This window comes from Thamnophis elegans, chromosome 8, assembly GCF_009769535.1.
Source record: "Thamnophis elegans isolate rThaEle1 chromosome 8, rThaEle1.pri, whole genome shotgun sequence".
NCBI classification, from domain to species: Eukaryota; Metazoa; Chordata; class Lepidosauria; order Squamata; family Colubridae; genus Thamnophis; species Thamnophis elegans.
In genome coordinates this window covers 56,988,172-57,008,950 of record NC_045548.1, presented here as the reverse complement: position 1 = coordinate 57,008,950, position 20,779 = coordinate 56,988,172, and the positions used below count along the sequence as shown (strand labels likewise).

Below are 20,779 nucleotides of genomic sequence, written 5' to 3'. Positions count from 1 at the left end.
ATTACACAGCCCAATAAGATAGTTCTACAATACTGCCTACTTGCACTTCGTGAGTTAAATAATAATTTACAATATCTTCAATATAAATTACTATAGCTGTATAACATACTTTATCAAAATGAATGTGATCTATCCATCCTATTATCTAAACCATCCCCCCTTAATTTAAATTGCAATACAAAGTTAAACAGTAACATTTTGAACAGAAAAATAAATCGCTATACCTTTAAATCTGGAATGTTAAACTTTGCATTGATGGACAGGTTATTATTTTTTATAGTTGCAGCACATAACTTCTCCCATGTCTGCTGACATGTCTTCTCCCCAGGAGCAGAAATCAGCCAGAACTCTGCCATTTTGGTCACGTTACTGCAATGATTATTTTGGAAAATAGAGTGATTTTTTTTTTAGTCAAGAAGAAAATAAAATATTCAACTAAACAACAATATTCATTTTGAACACATAAGTTTAAATTCTCCATTGTCTTTAGGACAATGGAATTATCCAACTATCCAAAGGTAGGAATTATCAAGGAAATATTGTGTAATTTTTCACATTTGCTAAAAACGATATCCAAACATTCATGTAGATTATCACATTCTGAGCCAACAGTACCAGTTTTTTGTAGACCCAGATTTTTTTTCTATATAGTTTATTCAGCACATTGAAGGGTTGGTTTTCTCTTTTTTTCCCAATGAAAATGTACTACTGAAGCTATATTAATACAGCAATGAAAATATACTACTGAAGTCATTTTAAGGATTAAACTGCATTATCATTGCTATTATTTAAGGAACTATAATTCTAAAAAAGGAGAAGAATGGAATCATTGCCAGAAAACTCTAAATTGCCCAGCCCAATTCTTTGAAAAGAGGAAGTTATAACAGAGAGTCATTCTAGTGCAGATACAATATGCAGATTTATTTTTTCTGTCTTAATTATAGAAATTTAGAGCCATAAAATAACCTAAGCAAATTGGTGGGAGTACTAGAAATCTGCACATAAATACTGGACTCTATATTCTACTTCATCCATCCAAATGATTTTCTAATCTAGCTAATATTAATTGTTGCTCCCCTGATTAAAATATCATTAACTTTTATAGAAATCACAAGGAAAAATAAAGGATTTACTTCACAATATCCATGCACATTGCCCTGAGTTTCCAGAGCTCGATAAGTAATACAGGTAAATACAGACTAAGTAAATTAATCAAATCAACAAACTGATGGGAGAAATAATTTATTTATTCAAAAAATGTGTGAGTAGACCCCTCTTAACAAAAGGCATTATCGTATCAGTTTGCATTATATTTCAGACTGCCCAAGTTAGGATAAGCGATCAATCAGAATAGAGCTGGAAGGGGACTTGGAGGTCTTCTAGTTCAACCCACTGCTGAAGCAGGAGATCCTATAACCATTTCAGACAAATGACCACAATTTCTAGAGACAAGCTGTTCCACTGGTTAATGGTTCTCACTGTTAGGAAGTTTCTCCTTAATTCTAGGTTGCTTCTCTCCTTGATTCGTTTCCATCCTTCGTTTCTCATCTTGCCTTCCAGCGCTTTGGAAAATAAGTTGACCCCCTTCTCTTTTTGACAGCCCCTCAAATACTGGAACTGATATCATGTCATCCCTAGTCCTTCTTTTCTCTAGACTAGCCAAACCCAATTCAAACGTTCTTCATAAGGTTTAGTCTCCAGGCCCTTAATCGTCTTAGTTGCTCTTCTTTACAACTCAGGGTCATCTTAATAGCATTTTTGGCCCGGGGCAAAGCAGTGTACTGGACTTCCTACGACAACTACTCACAGGAATAAAAATGTAAACTATCAATAAAATTAAACATATATTTGCATGTTAGTATTAATAAAAAATGCAGTAAAATGTAATAAATATGTTGCTATATTTATATGATATTTATATGGTGCATTGAAGGGTTAACACACAGAGATTAGTATGGGGCCCCTATGCTCATACGAACCAAGCTATCTTGAAACAAGAGACAAGGTGACAGAACCAAGCCATCCTGCTTTTAACCTATAGCACCAGCCTGACCTTGTGCAGCTTCAGAATAAAAACAGGCTCAGACCTAATCAGAACTTAGTTAAGAGAATGTCAGGAAATCCCAGGTTATGGTGAAGCCTAAGAACACCCACCCCCCCAACATATCCTCTGCTCGCAACAGAATACCCTACACCACTAGGCTTGAAATTTTGGCCTTGGACAACCTAGAACTACGGTTGGACTTAAGCGTAGTTCACAAAATTATCCGCTACAACATCCTACCGGTCAATGACTACTTCAGCTTCAACCACAATAATACAAGAGCACACAACAGATACAAACTCAATGTAAACCACTCCAAATTTGATTGCAGAAAATACGACTTAGCCAACAGAGTGGTCAATGCCTGGAATGCACTGCCTGACTCTGTTGCTACATCTTCAAATCCCCATAACTTTAACCTTACACTGTCTATTATTGACCTCACCCCCATTCCTAAGAGGTCTGTAAGGGGCGTGCAGAAGCACACCATCTTGCCTACCCTACCTGCCCTACTCTCCCCATTTACTCGTACCCATTTCATTCACACTCATTTTTATTTTTATACCTATTATTTTGTAAACGATTGGCATACACACACACACACAAACACAATTAACTGTTCCCATACTGTGGTTAAATAAAATGCAGGGTTCGAGGTGGTCAACCAAGAACTGAGTTCATCTTTGATTCCCTGGGAGATCATTGCATATTTCATGAAATTAAAAATGACCTTAATCTTTAGGGGGACAAGAGAATCTTAGCCAGAATTCCACCAGTCCTGGGCCCGGAATTTTGAAGTCCCCCACCCTCGACCCAAACACCTGAGCTACTTTCCAGCCCCGGCTGAGCCGGCCTTAGCACAGGAAGATGTGCAAATGCCATGGAGAGAGAGACTCCACGGTCGGATGAGCCACGGCAGCCTTTTCCCCCACCCAGCCCCTCTCCAAGGGTTAAAGAGTCCGCTGGTGGGGAATGATGGGAGCTGTAGTCCGACCTATCCCACGGTCTCTGCTGTGGGCCAAGAAACGCTCTGTCCTCCCCGCGGGCTCGTGCCCGCGATCAATGCATTTCCCAACCCGCGGAAGAGAAGCTTCCCGGCTAGCTTCCTCCTTCCTTCCCCGAGGCGACCGAGGGCTTTCCCTCCCCTCGGGAGCCGACCGAGATACCTCTACCTACCGACGCGCACCTGGCGGAAAGAAGCCGCGACCGGCCCGAATCGCAGCGGAGGCGGAACGAGCGCGAAGGAACCGGCGAGCTCTGCGGGACGGAAAACACACGTGACGGGAGTCACGAGGCGCCGCAGGAGGAGCTGGGCAGCCGCAGTGGAGCGGATGCGCCCCGTGATAGTAGAAGCGGGTTGCCCGTGGCGGCGGAGACCGGGAGTGGAGCCACTTCGCCTTGGAGGAGTTTGCGGGAGCGTTGGGTGGTGGGCGGGGTAATGTGACTCCCTGGTCCGTTTTCCCTCATCTGAATACGCCAGTCATAAAAATAATAAATTAGGAGAAAGAGAAGCTGGGTAGGTTGTTGGGTTGGTTTGCTTGTTGGAGGTCTTTTTTTTTTTATTCTTTTGAAAGAAGAATGATAAACAGTATTAAGTGACTTCATTAACGTAGATCCAAAATGGGCAGAGAAGAAAAGATACAGAAAATAACAGAAAAAACACTACAGTTGTGAGTAAAGAGACAGGTACTGTAGGAATTTACTACATATGTAAAGTATACGGTGGTGGTGACCGTATGAGAGGCAATTTGGTTAAGGCTTCAGGTTAGAAACTGGGAGACGGTGAGTTCTAGTTCCGCCGTAGACATGAAAAACTAGCTGGGTGGCTTTGTGCTAGTCAATCTCAGGATATAAATAAATATTATAGTCCATATCACTATATTATACTACAGCAATCATAAAATCCATCTAGATTTGATCTGGAATAAAAAAGAAGGGAAGGAAGGAAGGAAGGAAGGAAGAAAGAAAGAAAGAAAGAAAGAAAGAAAGAAGAAAGAAAGAAAGAAAGAAAGAAAGAAAGAAAGAAAGAAAGAAAGAAAGAAAGAAAGCATAGCAATAGCAGGTAGACTTATATACCGCTTCATAGGGCTTTCAGCCTCTCTAAGCAGTTTACAGAGTCAGCATATTGCCCCCAACAACAATCCAGGTCCTCATTTTACCCACCTTGGAAAGATGGAAGACTGAGTCAACCCTGAGCCTGTGAGATTTGAACAGCCGAACTGCAGAACTGCAGTCAGCTGAAGTTAACCACTGCGCCACCTCGGCTCTAGAAAGAAAGAAGGAAGGAAGGAAAAAGGAAGAAAGAAAGAAAGAAAGAAAGAAGAAAGAAACTGTTCCTGCTTCTGATATCTCATTATTTTAACTGTTTTTTTCTAATGTGACAATTGCAGAGAACTTGTCAATCCACATCTCAATGGTTATGTAACTAGAATTTTCTTTGTGTGTGTGTGTGTAATTTTTTAAAGTTTTTTCAAAGATTAAAAAGATTTTGAGTTAGATTTTTTTTCATGTCTTGACTCCAAATGACTGCCTAGATTAGTTGGCTTTCTGTCTAAAGCGGGACTAGCAATCACGGGTTCCTGGTTTCTCGTCTCATGCCTTAACTACTATACCAAACTCATTTTCAAGGGTTATTTTAATTAAAGATAGTTTTCATAGCTACAATTAGATTTTTCTTATCAGACAAAATTGTTTGCATAAGATTAATAAAATCATACCTGTATTTAACATATCTGATCCCTTTTGGATTTCTTTGTTAGCAGTTGTCAAATTTTCTACAGAAATAAATGGAAAAAATATTAAGTGTTCTTTGACTTCATATAATTAGAACATAATTTAAGAAATCTGAACATAGTCAATAAAATATTTTTAATTAACCTATGGGAAAAAATATCCAGAAGAGCTTTTTGTTTGCTTACCTAGTTGGCTTTGGCTTTTTGTGACCTGACTGATATAGTTTCAGTAAGATTATCAAAGCAGCTATTGGAGTATAACTATTTGTAATGTATTGATTTGTTTGAACGCATGCACTACAAACATGGAATTTTTATTTTGGACACAAGTGAATGTGCTTATAGCAAGTTCTTAAAGCATTTTGGAATCATGTATCTACTGCTTCTCCAAGAGGTGATGCATTTTCTAATATTGCATTCTTCTGTTTATTTTTGAGTACTGAAGAGATAGATCTTACATTAAAAATGCATGCGCTAGAAGTACAGGAAGAAGTGATCTAAAAACTGCTAATTTCAATCAAATTACTTTCAAGAATAATTGAAAGCTTCTAAGGAGGCCCATGCATGTTTATCCTTCGCTATTTGAACAAATATCAAGGACTACAAAAAGGCCTTTTACAACAATCACCGGCCATCGATCAAGGAGCTACAGCAATAAGTCCAGAAGCCGTGGGAGGAACTGGCCAAAGGTTAAACAGGCCATGCAGGAGGCTCTAAAAAAGCTTCAGGTAACCAAAGATGACAACTAAGATTTTAACATGGAATGTCAATGGATTGAATTCTCCACAGAAGAGAAAGAAAATATTCACTATCTTAACAGTTTAAGAATGACATAATTTGTTTGCAAGAAACTCATATTAAATCAACCGATCAAAAATATCTGATTAACCCCAAACTTGGTCAACACTTTGTAACTTCTGCTATGGAAAAAGAAAAATGGTATAGTTGTATACCTAAGAAAGGATATGAAAGCTGAATTAATTGAAGCAGATCCCTATGGAAGATACATCGTGTTAGATCTAATCCTAGAAGGGAAAAAGACATTGCTTCTGGGAATTTATGCTCCTAATCAACAGCAAGACGGATTCTATAGAAATCTTCATGCTAAATTAGTACACTGGGATTATAGGTCTTGTATACTATTGGGTGACTGGAATGGCGTTATAGATACCAAGAGAGACAAGAAGATTTCTCGCCCAAATACTAAGATGCGAGCAAAGCTACCTAAATCCTTTTTTGACATGATGGATGACTTTGAACTGAGAGATATCTGGCGAGAACGAAATGCAGAGGAATATGATTTTACCTTCTTTTCTGATAGACATGAATCCTTTTCCAGGATTGATTTCATATTAATCACTAATGATTTGCTTTCTAGGGTCAAGAAGACGAAGATTATGGCTAGGGTCCTTTCGGATCATAACCCAGTTTGGATGGAATTGGGAGGGGTGGTGCAGGCAAGGTCTTGGAGATTGAATGAAAACTTATTTAGATATGAAGAGTATATCAATGATTGTAAAAAATTGCTAACTGAATACTTTGTTTTTAATATGAATAAGGGTACACCCATGGAATTCGTATGGGATGCAAGCAAAGTGTATATGAGAGGAGTACTGATAAATATAAACAAAGCACATAGACATAAACAAGGGGTAAAACGAACAGAATTGGAAGAGGAAATTAAGAGGAAAGAGCTGGAGTTAACATTAAACCCAGGCGATACAAAGGTCAAGGAAGCAATTGCCATATTAAAATCTCAATTTGACATGTTGATTTCTGACCAGGTTGCCACTAGTTTGTTATATGCAAAACACAATACTTTCTGCAATGCAAACAAACCTGGCAGATGGTTAGCTTATCAGATTAGGAAAAAAATAAAATCTCGAAATATATCTAAATTGACCTATAGAGGGAAGGACGTATTTCAACAGGATGAGATTCAAAAGGCATTTCGGGAATTTTTTACAGAGTTGTATAAGGGGATAAAATTAATGGTTTAGATATAGACAAATATTCGATAAAGAGAAAATACCCTTAGTTAAAGAAGAGCACAGGCAAAAATTGAATCAACCAATAACCTTGGGGGAAATTTTACAGGTAATTAAGCAGTTAAAGTCAGGGAAGGCACCAGGCACAGATGGCTTGACAGCGGCTTACTATAAAAACTTACAATTAGAAATGGTAGAACCTCTTAGAGAATTATTTAATAAGATTCAAAGGGAAGGGAAGGTACCTCCATCTTGGAAGACAGCTTTTATATCTTTGATACCCAAAGAAGATCAAGATACTACCCAACCCAAAAACTATAGACCTATCTCATTACTTAATGTAGATTATAAAATCTTACTAAAATACTAGCAAATAGGTTAATGCTGGTTATTCAACAATTGATACACGCTGACCAGACAGGTTTTATACAAGGGAGACAAATGAAAAGTAATGTTAGATTAGTTATTAATGCACTAGAATACTTGGGAAAGAACAATCAAATTCCTGCTGCGTTTATATTTTTGGATGCTGAGAAGCTTTTGATCGAGTAATTGGCAATTTCTATTGAAGATATTGCAAAAAATGCAGATAGTCAATTACAGTCAGTTAAAGCAATATATCAACAGCAAACACCTCAAATCATAGTCAATGGAAGTTTAACAGACTCTTTTCAAATTGGAAAAGGTACAAGACAGGGTTGTCCTTTGTCCCCACTATTGTTTATTATAACTTTGGAAGTATTGTTGAATAAAATATGGGGCTTGGATGGTCTAAAAGGAATTAAGATTAGGCAGCAAGAATACAGAGTGCGTGCTTTTGCGGATGATTTGGTCATAATATTGGAACAACCGCAGGAATCCAGTATGGTTTTAATGAACATGATTAATCAATATGGTCAAGTGTCTGGTTTTAAAATAAACTTAGGGAAAACAAAAATATTAGCCATAAATATGAATACTAAACAAAAGGAAGAATTAGGAGAAATGTTAGGATGTGAGGTAGTCAAAAAGGTCAAGTATCTTGGAGTTAATATTTCAATCTCAAATGGGAAATTATTTAAGTATAATTATGAACCACTCTGGCATAGTATACAGAGATGAAAAATGGGAGAAGTTGCACTTATCTTTGCTGGGAAGAATAGCGGCACTGAAAATGAATATCTTACCAAAATGTTTATTTCTTTCCAAATGTTACCTATACTCAAAAAAGATGTGAATCTTTAGAATGGCAGAAGGATATCAATAAATTTGTATGGGCAGGAAAGAAGCCGAGGGTAAGCTGAAAATAATGCAAGATGCACGCGAGAGAGGAGGCTTGAAACTACCCAACCTAAAACTATATTACGATGCAGTGGTACTATCCGTAATTAGTGATTGGATCGATTTAACCAATGATAGGATATTGAATATTGAGGGACATGATCTGGTATATGGCTGGCACGCTTACCTGTTATTCAACAAAAACTGGACAAAAACTTTTAAAGTCATATTTTAAGAAATGCTTTATTGCGGGTCTGGAAAAAATATCGATATAAACTAAATGACAAGATACCCATGTGGGCAATTCCTAGACATGCAATTGAAACTATGAATATAGCACAAAAACAGGATAGAACTACCTACAGACAGCTCCTCATTTTGGAAAGGGGGGCACTACAACTAAAATCCTTAGAGGTATTGAAAGAGGAGAAGGTAGTTCAACATGGTTTCCAGTATGGGCAATTACAGGCCAGGTGGAAAATAGATCAAAAAATTGGTTTTATCCAAGTTGAGGATAATCTATTTAAACAAATAAGAGACCAAAGTTTAATGCATATAAAGAGATATATAATGTATAATACAGATGGATTCGGAAACAGAATTAGTTAAAGATTGTATGGTAAAGTGGGCTCAAATATTGAAGAACCAATAATGTTGGATACGTGGGAAAGAATTTGGGTAAGAAATGTGAAATTTACACAAGCTCAAAACTTACGAGAAAATTTTTACAAGATGCTCTATAGATGGCATTTAGATCCTAAAAAGTTGGCTTCTATGTATCGAATTTACAACCCAAATGTTGGAGATGTGGTTCTCTTGACGCTACATATTTCCATATATGGTGGACTTGCCAAAAGGTTAAAGCATTTTGGATAAAAATATGGTGGATTATGCAAAATATTTTTAAAGAAGGATAAAGTTACTCCTCAGTTATTTTTGTTAGGTATAAGTACTGACTTTACAGCGGTAGAGATTAACTTGATTTTGCATTTAATAACGGCAGCAAGACTGTTGGTGGCGCAATATTGGAAGAAGGAAGATTTGCCTACAATTCAAGAATGGACATTGAAAGTCACAAATTTAACCGAGATGGCTAAAATATCTGCATATCTTAAAGACCACTCAAATGAGAGATATAAATGAGACTGGAAAAAATGGATTGATTATATACAAAATAAATATGGGACTAAGAAATTCCAGATAGCCTATGCTTAAGATTAGGAATGATTTAAATTGTTTAAAGATAGCTTAGCAAGAAGGAGCTAAGCTCAATGTAGAGATGTTGTTAATTCTTATTCTTTTTTTTCCAATAGATTTAGACCGTGTTTGTTAAAAATCTATACCGTGTACGGGTTCTGGGAAGTCAGGGGGGGGAGGAGGTGGGGGGTCGGGGGGTCGGGAATATATTAGGTTAGACAAGAGGTGTTAGATCTCAATGTAATGTGACTTCACATGCATACTGTTCTTTTTTAATTTTTCTTTAAAAATAGGATAGGCCAAGTATATTGATATGTAGCGGAAATACACCAAGGAGGAGTGGGAAAGAAGAAAGATGGGCAGAGAGGGATGGGAGAGAGGGTGGGAGGGAAAGGTGAGAAGGAAGTGGGGGGAGTGGATGTGGAGAGAGGAGTGGTAGAGGGGGAGGGGAAGTAGGGTATAGAGGGGATGATGGAGGGAAGATAGAAAGTTGGTGGGTGGTGGAAGAAAGAGGTGTATGGAGAGCGGAAGAGTTATATTGGGTTTCTATTTTCTGGGGCCTTGTTGACAAGAGGAATTGATGCAATTATTGTTTAATGCTGTATGGTGTTGGCTATGTACAGTATACATGTGAGTGTATGAAAATGAAAATAAAAAATTTCATCTTTAAAAAAAAAGGCCTTTTACATCAAAGCATCACAAAGATGTTTTCAGATACACTTGATGCCAACTTCTCATGACCCCAACCCCCACACCCATAAAATTAAACACTCTGATTGAAGTGTGCAATCTTTGTAGTCCAAAGTTGGAGAACAGTTGTGTAACTACTGCTGTTGCTGCTATCTACACTCACATTAATAATGGGAAGTATGTACATAGTTCAGATTGCAGCAAAGCACAATCTCAGTTTGGTAATCAGTAAGACTAGTTTTATAGGCACCTAATCATGCAGTGTTATTTAATTTTTTTTAAAGTTTTGATGAATGAATTTCTGCAAGAAGATACAGCTTCTAAAATTCCACTTTAAATCCTAATGAAGTCCATTCTTAAAGTATACTACTAATGCAGACGTAGCAGCTGTGGGATCAAGCTTCCTTTTCAACTGTGGCCAAAGGGTTTCAAACAACATAAGCAGACTAACATTTCAAAAAGCACATGCTTGGAAGGACATTCTCTTCTACCTAGCTAATTCCTAAAATATGATCTGAAACCAGTGACTAGTCAGATGGAGCCTTAGGTTTACTGTTTGAGCTGAAACATTGCTAATGCAAAAATTCTCAGGCAATAGGGATTAGGGCTGCAATTCAACACATTTTTGTGAAGTCTGTCTTAGCTGTTTCTGCATTTATATCTGTAGCACTGTGCTGCAAATAACTTGCTGGAAGGCAAGTTCTCAAAATTAAGCATGCTTTATTTTGGAAATAGATTAACAAGCCATGTAAAAAACAAAGGTGTCTGCCGAAACATGAGAAAGAAACACAGAAAATAGTCTTGCTTGGATGAAAACAAAAGACATAGGACAATTCTGCATTTTTCCTTGACTTTTGAAACTAACCAGAGCAGTTTTGGGTGTAAAAAGTATGGGAAAATAAAATGTCTAGAGCAAGACTCAGCCAAAAATTGGATATAAGAGGGCAAAGATAACAAGAGAGAGAAAACAAAGAGAATTGTGTTGGCAAGCATTGAAATACAGTAGAGGAGGGGATTGCAACTAGCCTGACAGTCATGGGCAACTCCCTTGGCCATGAACAGTCCAGTTGATGAAGTAGATGTGATTATAGCCTATATATGACAATGATTAATCTGCAAATTTTCCACTGGTTTGAATACATACACAGCCATGTTGTGTTGAACAAGCCACAATATTTTGACTGGCACATATTGTTTCATAAACCATACCTTGCAACAGCTTTCCATAGTAAGTTAAGATCAAACAAATGGTAACGTGGTTTCAGATGATAGGTGAACTCAGTCTTTACTATTATGCTATTATTTCTTTACAGAGTAAATATTTTTGACTCACACATATTCATTTCTTGTAGAATCTCTTTATATATTGGCTCAGAGCGCTAATGTAAAATAGGCTAATCAAAATGCCCAATCAGTTAGCATGCCACCAAATGAAGCAAAACATTACAGCAGAAGACAGACAATATTCTTTTGGTTATTTTAAATTCACACACCCTATGGAGAACACAAAATTTAAAAAAATAGTAAATTTGTCAGTTTTAACAATGAAACAAGATTAAAATGTTATATAAAATAGATGAACACATCAACAAGAAGTAAACGTAAAAGCCTAACAGCAATGTAAACAACTGGGGAGGGAAGAAAAAGCCATTTTTGGTGCAGACAATTAGTGTAATTGATTATTTCTCTGCATAATTAACTGCATAGGAACATCATTACACACACACACACACACACACACACACAGACACATACACACACACAGCCTTCCTGTTATGTTATGTTTCTGTAATGTAACTCCAAACAATAATCAGTCTTGAATTAAAGCATATTATTCAAGTACTGGGGGGGGGGGGAACCAGTTAACTGTGAAAGATATGTTAGTAATAAATAAATTAGCATGTCAGCTAAATAAATAGTGGAACTAATGCTATTTCATATATCCTTCTTTTTCCTAAACCAAACTTTTATCTAAGAAAGGCCTTTTACTACCTTCTGGGTCAAAACAATTATCTGTAGTGATTTTAGGAAGAGTTGTTCCAAGGGCATTTATGAGACAAAACTCTGCACTTGCAGGATTCAGGCCATAGCGATAGCAGAACTCGCACATTACATGTTGTTTTGATTTCCTAGCATGAAGACTAAACAAGAGTTTCTTCTGGTTCATTGTGACCCAAATTTACGAAAATTATGAAATACTTCTTCAGCATCACTTTCCTCCAGAGATATGGGTGGATTGGACTTTGAGGGCAAAGTTGAAGCCAAATGGTCATCTTGGGACTGCCAGATGATACAACAACATAAACAGATCTGGCATTAATTTCTGGGGTAACATTGGCAGCTGAGACTCCACAAGATTTATGATGCTACTGCACTATATTAATTATTTTCCATGTATGTATGTAATACAATTTACCTTGTTCAAAATATAATCTGGAAAAGCAGGTTTGATGTCAAAGAGCACTACTAGACAGATACCCAGTTCTGTATAATTTATCTAATATTTTTATAATAGAAAATTTGGTACTGTATAATATAATAGTTGGTGATAAGCACTGATTCAGATATTACTTGGTTCAAATGAAAGAAAGGTACTGTGTCTCAGCTATAATCCCTGATTAATATGTAATCATGTATGGGTATTTATTTTCTTATTTACTTACTCTTTTTATGCTAAGTAAATTCCTCTCCCAGTTTCTAACATTTTTCAAAACAACAACCTCAAAAAATAAAAATAACAAGCCGCTTAGTGTAGATAAAAACACAATACAACCTTTCACAGTAAAACAACAAATAAACTAGCTTTTCCCAGATTATGTGCCCTCAAATTTGTGTCAATTTTTGTGACTGGACTAAGTGCAGTCTACACCACTATAATTAAATATGTTCACCTCACTGCTAGTTATCCTCTTTCTTTCATCTTTCTCAGTATTTGGACTTCTCAAAAGAGCTGGATCACAGTGCTTTGCACAGTGAGTCCAAAATATGATAATTTATCCAGGGATCATTGTCATGCTGGCAGGAGAATTCTATATAGAAGGCCAGAGGTTAGGGAAGGCTGCAACAGCAAAGCGTAAACATTTGTATAACAACCCAGGAATTGGGCACCTGACATTTTGAGTACCAAAAAATGAACATCTTAGCTTTCCATTTTAAGAACTCTTCTGAAAGTACAGAGAATGCCTGATATAATTGAAGTACTTAAACACTCAAGAGTTCTATGCAAATATGTACAAATAAATATGGTATGCTGCCTAGATAAGTTGTCCATAAATTGTTTGAGAGTTCAGTACTAGTAGTGATGGGGAGGACCTCCAACTATATCTCTCCTTTAAGTCCAAATATGAGAAAGCTATTTGAGGTCTAATTCTGTTCTGATGTTGATAGTGGATAGTATAAACCTATGAGCCTTAATAAAGAGTTGCTTAGCTTAGAAGCAAATTGAGGCAATAGGGATTCACCCTGTACTCTCGGATTACCCTCCCCCTCAAAGACTCAATTTGAGCTTCATCTTGGATTTGAGCATGATTCCAAGGTTAGATCAACCAGAGTACAAATCGTGGCAGCATATTAATATCTTCTTCTTTGAAAACATAATACATGCACTAATCTAGGCCAGTGGTTTTTAATATTAGTAAAAAAAATTATCTGAATTCTTGATTCTGAGAAAATTGGCAGCATTCAAGTTAGTTATTTTAGGATGGTTTTGCTTTTAGTCTCTCAAGGTACCCTTTGAAGGCCTCAGTTTGAAAAACCCTGATCTAGACTATATTTCTTTAAAACTTTTATTATCCTCAATGGCCTTTACATTTCAAGTAGGTTGCCAACTACTTCGAGTTCCATGTATTGGTGGGAAGGAATGCACATAATAATGTTAGAAAAAACGTTCAGAAGTAAAAGGCATGGTCCCCCCCCTTTCAGTTTTTTAAAAATGGCTCTGGATAGTTTGTTGTTGTTTAATATGAACAATAAGGGTCCTATCATGAGAATGAATAATAATTACAGAAAGAAGTTACACTAGTAACTGTGGAGCTATTCTCATGAGAAGAAAGGATCATCTTTGCTTGTGAGGTCTTCTGTCTTTTTTTATTAACTTTATTGGGGGTGTCAGCTTCAGGTCCCTCTTTGTATCTCAGAGACGTCTCATTAGGAATTCTTTAGGAATACAAATTCATGATGCAATCTTGCTGGAGCCTGAGGTTACCCTGAGGCTGCCTCTTTACTTTACTTTATCTGATTTTAAAGTGTTTTCCATGTTCTTCCAAGCTTCTCTATATGGATTATCTTTGGTACAACTGTGGCAATGATGTGGCCTTGTCCCTTACTGAGTAGCTTTTAGTATATCTCTTTCATGCCAGTGATGAGCAACTTCCCACCTGTACTTCTTTGGTTTGGGAAGCAAAAAATCTAATACTCGCCAGGCATTCCGCAGGCTCTTTCAGTGCACAAGTAAGTGATCTAATGCAAGACATATCTATAAACAAGATGTCCTAACAAGTTTGCATAGAAGAGCAACTGACTGAAATGGTTTGCCAATTTAGTCATTCTGCTGCCAAGTTGCCTGCCAGCCAGAGCATTTTTATTACACATGTGCAGCGGGGGTGGGTTTCAAAGTTTTTAAGAAAAGACCTCCGGTGGCTCCCACCATCTTCATGCATGCGCAGCTTTCGTCTCACCAGCTGGAGGACTTTTTGGCACCCTGCGGCCAGCGGTTGGGTACAAAAGAAGCCTCCGATTTCTGGCACTCAAAGAGGCAGCTGAAAGGTTTCTTGCCAGCCAGCTGCTTCCCAGCTCCAGTCAGCTTGCCGTCCGACAGATGCAGGTGGGCGAGTGAGTGGCAACCAGGGGACCAGTTCAGGGGTGTAGCCAGCCTGCCGGTACTACCGGTTCGGAGACCCAGCCCCGATTTTTACTACAGGTTCGGCCAAACCGGGCCGAACGGTAAGAACCCATCTCTGATGCGCAACACTCTTGCATTAGACATTCTTTTAAAACATATACCCAATATACTATATTGATCTCTGTGAATCAGGCACTGCAGATGATCCAGAAGATCAGCAGAATTTTCCAGCAAAATTTTTGATGGGGCAGATTAGAGTTCAGGATGTTATGCCAGCATATTTTTGTACTGGCTTATGTACTGGAGGAAAGCTTGTTAAATCGGCTGCCTGAGTGGCCACTAAGTCAAAGAGCAGCTGATATGCTGAAATAAGAAACTGTCCATTTATCCTTATAAATAAAGCTAGCTCACTGGGGTGGGTTGGTCAGATGGCTTATTTAGAATCTGAAACGCCTGCTGTGGGGATTCTCACAAAATAGCCTCTTTTTGTGAGCATTTCTGTAAATTAACAGAATGGCTGCCCTAGTGGATATGGTCTGCCTCACACCAACACAACATCACTAGAAGGCAAACTGACGAAGTTATGTTCTTTCACCTGTTCTAAGCTCTGAGGCTATGCTCTGCATCTGATCCCCCCCCCTTCCCCCCAGGCAGGGGGTATATTATCAAGCAAACTGCAAGAATGCAATTACAGAGTTGTATTTTCTAAGAATGCCTTTTGAACCCCAGTGGGGCCAAAGAGCGTTAAAATAAACAAATAGAATAGCATATTTGTCACATGCCACTTCTTCCATGAAAATAAACACAAATTGACGTAGGGACGCCAGAGGAGGGGTGGGCAGCCTTGGAGGTGCTCCTGCCCCCCCAGATGTTTTCCTCTCCTGCAGGGATTAGATTAAAACAAGGAACTGAGTGCTCTGATTACGCAGGAGGGTGGAAAAAGTCTAAAGGTTTCAAAGGTGCAACTTCTTTTCCTTGCTCTGTGTAGTTTTCCTTGCTCTAAGATATCTGACAAGAGGCAAAAAACCCACTGCCCTCTTCATTAAAAGGTAAGAGTTTGATATTCACTGTATTAAACTTTGCCATAATTGCATTACTGTATGTCTATATCCTGTGTAAATTTTAGTTAACAGATATGTCACATTTTAATTCATTATTTTATTAGCAAGCCTAGTTCATAAAGTAAAAACTTGAATCAAGAACCATAATTTTGGGGGGAAATGCGAAATTGAAAAATTCTAGAAATCTTTCATGGCTAAGTGACTAAGAAACTACTATGCAGGTGAAGAAATGAGGGTTCAATCCTATATTTTTAAAGCCTTTGTTAAAAGTCACTTCCCCCTTCGCTTTTATTGTTGTAGTACCTCCTTTTTATTGGAGATGAAAGGTCTGTATTTGTGCCCTTTTCTATTCCCAAATACCTTAAAAAAATATCAACAGAGTAATTCCTTAACCTATAGACTTAGAAAGTTTTACTTGCAGATACAATCTGCCTAAGTCCTAGGATCATCCCTCCAACCATTTTTATATATATAGTATTTGTGCTGATAAATAAATAATCACATCATTAGGCTCAAGATTGTAGTGTTATACATAAAAAGTAAGAGGAACAGAGCCAAAACAAGTTATATCAATTTTGTTAAAAAAAATAAAATCTACAGTTGAACACTGGTGTTGTTTTTCGTTATTAAAAAAAAAATTAGTAAATTCCCTTAAGCCAATGTAATCTTGGTGATTACACTGACATATTGCTGTTGCCTCTTTCCAAGGTGCTTTTTCAACTTTTCTGTCTTTCCATTTCTTGGCAGTTTTTCGTCTAAATACAGTACTAGCCAGGTGCAACTTTAATAAAATTTGAAGGATCAGCCATGGTCAGTTTGTTTGGATTGCCTACTGCTGGCATTTTCCTTTAATTAACCTAAATTCTATTGTCTTAAATACATTCTTAGCACACATTCCTGCACATTTTGGCATAAAAAACATTGTTCTAACTTTTCATGAAAGAGTCAAACAGAAATGTTACAACTACTGTATGTGCAATTTATATACTAGGTAATTATATAATTACCTATGTTATCTTGCACATCCTTTGAATGCTTTAAATTCAAAGAATGATCCTGCTCAATCTTCTTCCATGTTCTTCCATAAAATAAAGTTCTGAAGCTTCCCTCCCGTGATATTGTATAAAATATGTAATTTAAAAAAAAATTGCTGGTTTCCAACTTCATTTATGGCAACTTTATTACCAGTGTGGGATGTGCATGTATGCTGGATGCATGCTTAAAGATTAAGAAAAACAATTTCCCCGTCTTATTTGCTCTAAGCCTATATTACTTGCTACAGTACAACTAGTAGCAGCATCTAATCAGTCATGGCACGGTAAAAATTTCCATATTGTTGCAAGAAAACAATACAAAGTATAGTCACTTTGATGTTCTACTTATGCTACCCCAGACATAGCAAGGCTTTTCTGATCTGTATTCTTGAAATGTAATTAGTATGAAGTAGTGAAATGCTTTAAACTTTCCTTTCCCATAAACTCAAGTGTTTAATTGTCTCCTTTTCTCCATTACACCTGCTGCCATTTACATCTGTAGCACTTTATATGTTAGTTGCCCTCAACCATAAATTGTTCTCTTTAAACATGCTGGTTTTTTGCCTTTGTTTTGACTATTTCTTCCTCTGTTGGTTACCCTTAGGGAAAAAAAATATCAGAATTGTGATTAGGCAACAATGCCTTCCCCAAGTAAAAGATAATAGGGAAGATAAGAAGTCTCATTCTTGGCATCCAAAGCAAAATTTATTTTGAACCTGACAGAAAATCTAACATAGCATAATATTTTCATATTGTATCTCCTATTTTACTTATCCAGATAGCCAGACATTCAACCAACCAACTACATTCTCTTTGACAAAGCTTCCATTTTCCATTCTTCCCCACGTTGTTATTCAGCTTTCCCTCACTCTAATTAGAGCATTTGGGATTTCTCCATAAGTCAGAATCTTTCCCTCACTTTTTTTTTTTTTTTGGTATCTATACCAAATGTTCAGTTTTTGGATGCTATTCTCATTGATGTTTAAATGTGGAAATGAGAAATAAATCAGATACGAATATGGTCTCTGTGTAGTGTTGAAAGAAATATCCTTCTGGGTTCGGCTCCAAGTGGGGAAAAAGACACTGGAGACATGGAGGCTGCTTGGAAAGATGGTTTATTGGTGGACAGGACCACATGGCTTGAGTCTGAACAGAAAAGTGATCACATGCTTCAATGTTGGTGGAGAAAAGGGAAGGGAAGGGTGGAAGAGAAGCTGAGTCCCTGGTTTAATGCCCTCTCTGGCCTTTGATCTTGAGCTTGTATTCTGATTGGTTGTCAGACTCCCATGGGGCCATGCAGGGGCAACTCTAGGCTGCGTTTTGAATCCAGGTTTGGTTGAGTTCTCAGATGCATGTGGCGAGTTGGGTAAAGGGCCATATTATCATGCTTTAATCCCAAAACTCTGGAGCTGAAGGGGAGAACTCCTTATTATGTAAAGTGGACTAGCTCAGGCTTTAATGGCTCATTGACAAAGAGGGATGGGCAGGAAACTGCAGGCAGCTATTCTGTCTTTTAAAACATGTTTCTTCCTTTTCACATCCAGAGAAATATTCTGCCTTTTCAATATTTCCTAGGATATTTCATTTTTTTCTGGGAGCGGGCTGGGTGATAACTTCCTATAGTAGGACAACCATCTCATATTTTCGATATCATTTATGCTTATTCTCATTGAATATTTTGAACTCTCAGTGGATGTTATTTCCTTCCATAAATATTTTCCCTCCACCCTTTTGTTTTAATTTCTGCAAGTTTTGGAATCCTATGACTTAAAAGATAATACTGATATTTCCCACTTTGCAGTTTATTCTGGAAATGACAGATTGCTAATTTCATACTTTCTTGTGATAAAATTCCATATATTATTTTGCTATATATTATTTTACTTCACTTTGCTGTCTTGTTTATTTTTATTGAGCTACACGTACAGCCCTCACCATTGTTAGAATTATGCTGAGCAAAACTGTAGGCCTTTCTTTCCTTACATAAGTTTTTCTAATTCCATGTGGAATATTTATTATTGAACAATATGTACTAATTTGTTGTACTAAGATGACCCATAGTTACTACTGAAAGGCTGCAACACATGTTTCTTTTCAAGTATCTTCTCTCTTGTTTTTTGTTCTGTAAATATTGGCAAAGATCAAGCTTAGATTTGTCAAAGCAACTACAGTATGATGTTCAGGTGGAAAGTCAAATGCCTCCGGGCCAAACTAGAAATAACACAGAAGCAGCATGAGTTGCACTCCTGACATTTTTAAAAGGAAATGTTATTAGACGAATCTAAGCTAAATAAAAAAATGAGAAAGAGAAAAAGCTTGTTAAACTTTATTCTTTAGCTATTTTCATTCAAAATTTACTTTCTTAGCTGTTTTTGTTCACATTACAAGAATGTACAATAATTTTATTCTTGTATTCACATCCTGGCAACCTGTGATAATAATTTATATTATTATCACACAATATGCTAATGTACAAGTAAAAAATATTATGGCTTAGTGTGGAAACCATTTTTATGTGTATGTGTAAGAAATTGTGCTGTTCCGAAAACCGAAATAATTGCAATGGAATTATAAACCAGCTATTTTTGCCAGTTGAAGCTTCCAAAATCGTTATTTATTCATATACAAAAGAATTTTATGTATGTCTCAAGTCATGTCCAGGTTCCTTTATCATCAGATTGTTGTTAAACAAGGAAAAAACATATATTCAAAGATTGTACTTCTAATTGTATGATTTCTTTAATAATAAGCTTTAAAAGTTATACAATTTCTGCATTTCTAAACAGTAAATAGCCCCTAACATTATTTTTAAACTAGTATTCTCTTTTCTTGTATCAGATTGTCCTTTCTTGCAATATTCCCACTGAGTTGTTAGTTTAGCAGTTAATTGCCCTACACTGTAACTGTTACAAATTGTTCCAGAAATATTTTTTTATTTTGTTAGAAAAAACCAGTAACAGTTCAGTTAAATAACACTTTCAGTTAGCACATACTGTGTCCCAAGAAGTAGGTGCAATTAGGCAGTTCTTAGTTTGATAAATTCTTGGCGGAATCCATGTATATTTATACTGAGCTATTCCAGGACAGGATACAGGTCGATTAATAATTACTAGCAGTAAAATGTACTGTTTCAGAAAGTCACTTCTAAACGTACTGGAAAGACAGCCTTTGATACCATGATAGGATCCTAATGATAAGCCTGGAAAAGTGAAAAGTCTGAAATATTGCACCACAGTACGAAAGTCACACAGCGCAGCCTGTAACCTGAACAGTTTGAACTTGAAAAGTATGCTGGCTGTAATGGAGCAACTCCTCCCCCCCCCGCCCCGTTGTCAGCACTTGCAATAACTTTTGTTTGATTTAGGAGTCTAAATCTACTTGGTAGATAAATGGCCTCTAATATAATGCGGAGGGAATAATTCCCCTCTTTTAACCGCTCTTGAACAGGACTGCTTTTTCTTATATAAAGACCAGCCGTCCAAATTCAAGCGCCAGCCACCGCCCCAGCGCATATCCCGGGACGGTCCCGGTGTCGGCCAGAAACCCGATTGTCATCTCAAAAATGGACACCGGCCCTGGGCGTAAAAATCAGTTGCCATCGTAAGGGCAGCTGCATCGGTTGGGTTTGAGCCTGTAAGCAGGCACTTCGAAGCGCTTCTGTAAAACAAGGCAAGAGCGCATGGAATAAGATTCACTTGCACCTCCTAACCGGAAGGCTTCTAAGCACCTCTTGTGCTGATCTGGATACGGCTCTTCTTCGACCCTGACTCTTGTCACCTCTTCGAAGAAGGCAAGGACACCGCAACGGACGCGCCTGGCGAAACTAAATCCAGCTCTCGTACCCTTCGCAACCTGCTCGAACCTTTGAAGAAACTGCGTCCCTCAGCCCTGCCGACGCACATGCGCAATGTTCACTGCCGGAAAAATTCGCGC

The 20,779-nt window shown here is 37.4% G+C and overlaps 1 protein-coding gene across 3 annotated transcripts in view; it reads right to left on the bottom strand.

The window, feature by feature from the left end:
• The window catches only part of ATP6V1C1 (ATPase H+ transporting V1 subunit C1), a 37,364-nt gene extending 16,612 nt beyond the window's left edge, over positions 1–20,752 (bottom strand). Inside the window, exons 1-2 of one of the 3 annotated variants that reach the window (XM_032222737.1) lie at positions 20,624–20,752; positions 225–369 (exon numbers count right to left, since the gene is read on the bottom strand). In XM_032222737.1, coding sequence (XP_032078628.1) covers positions 225–369; positions 20,624–20,748 — 270 coding nt within the window. In that variant the 5' untranslated portion in view covers positions 20,749–20,752. Of the gene's footprint in view, positions 1–224; positions 370–3,220; positions 3,343–20,623 lie in introns of those variants that run through there. The other 2 variants (XM_032222738.1, XM_032222739.1) reach the window with 2 other exon arrangements.
• Between the last annotated feature and the right edge of the window lie 27 nt (positions 20,753–20,779).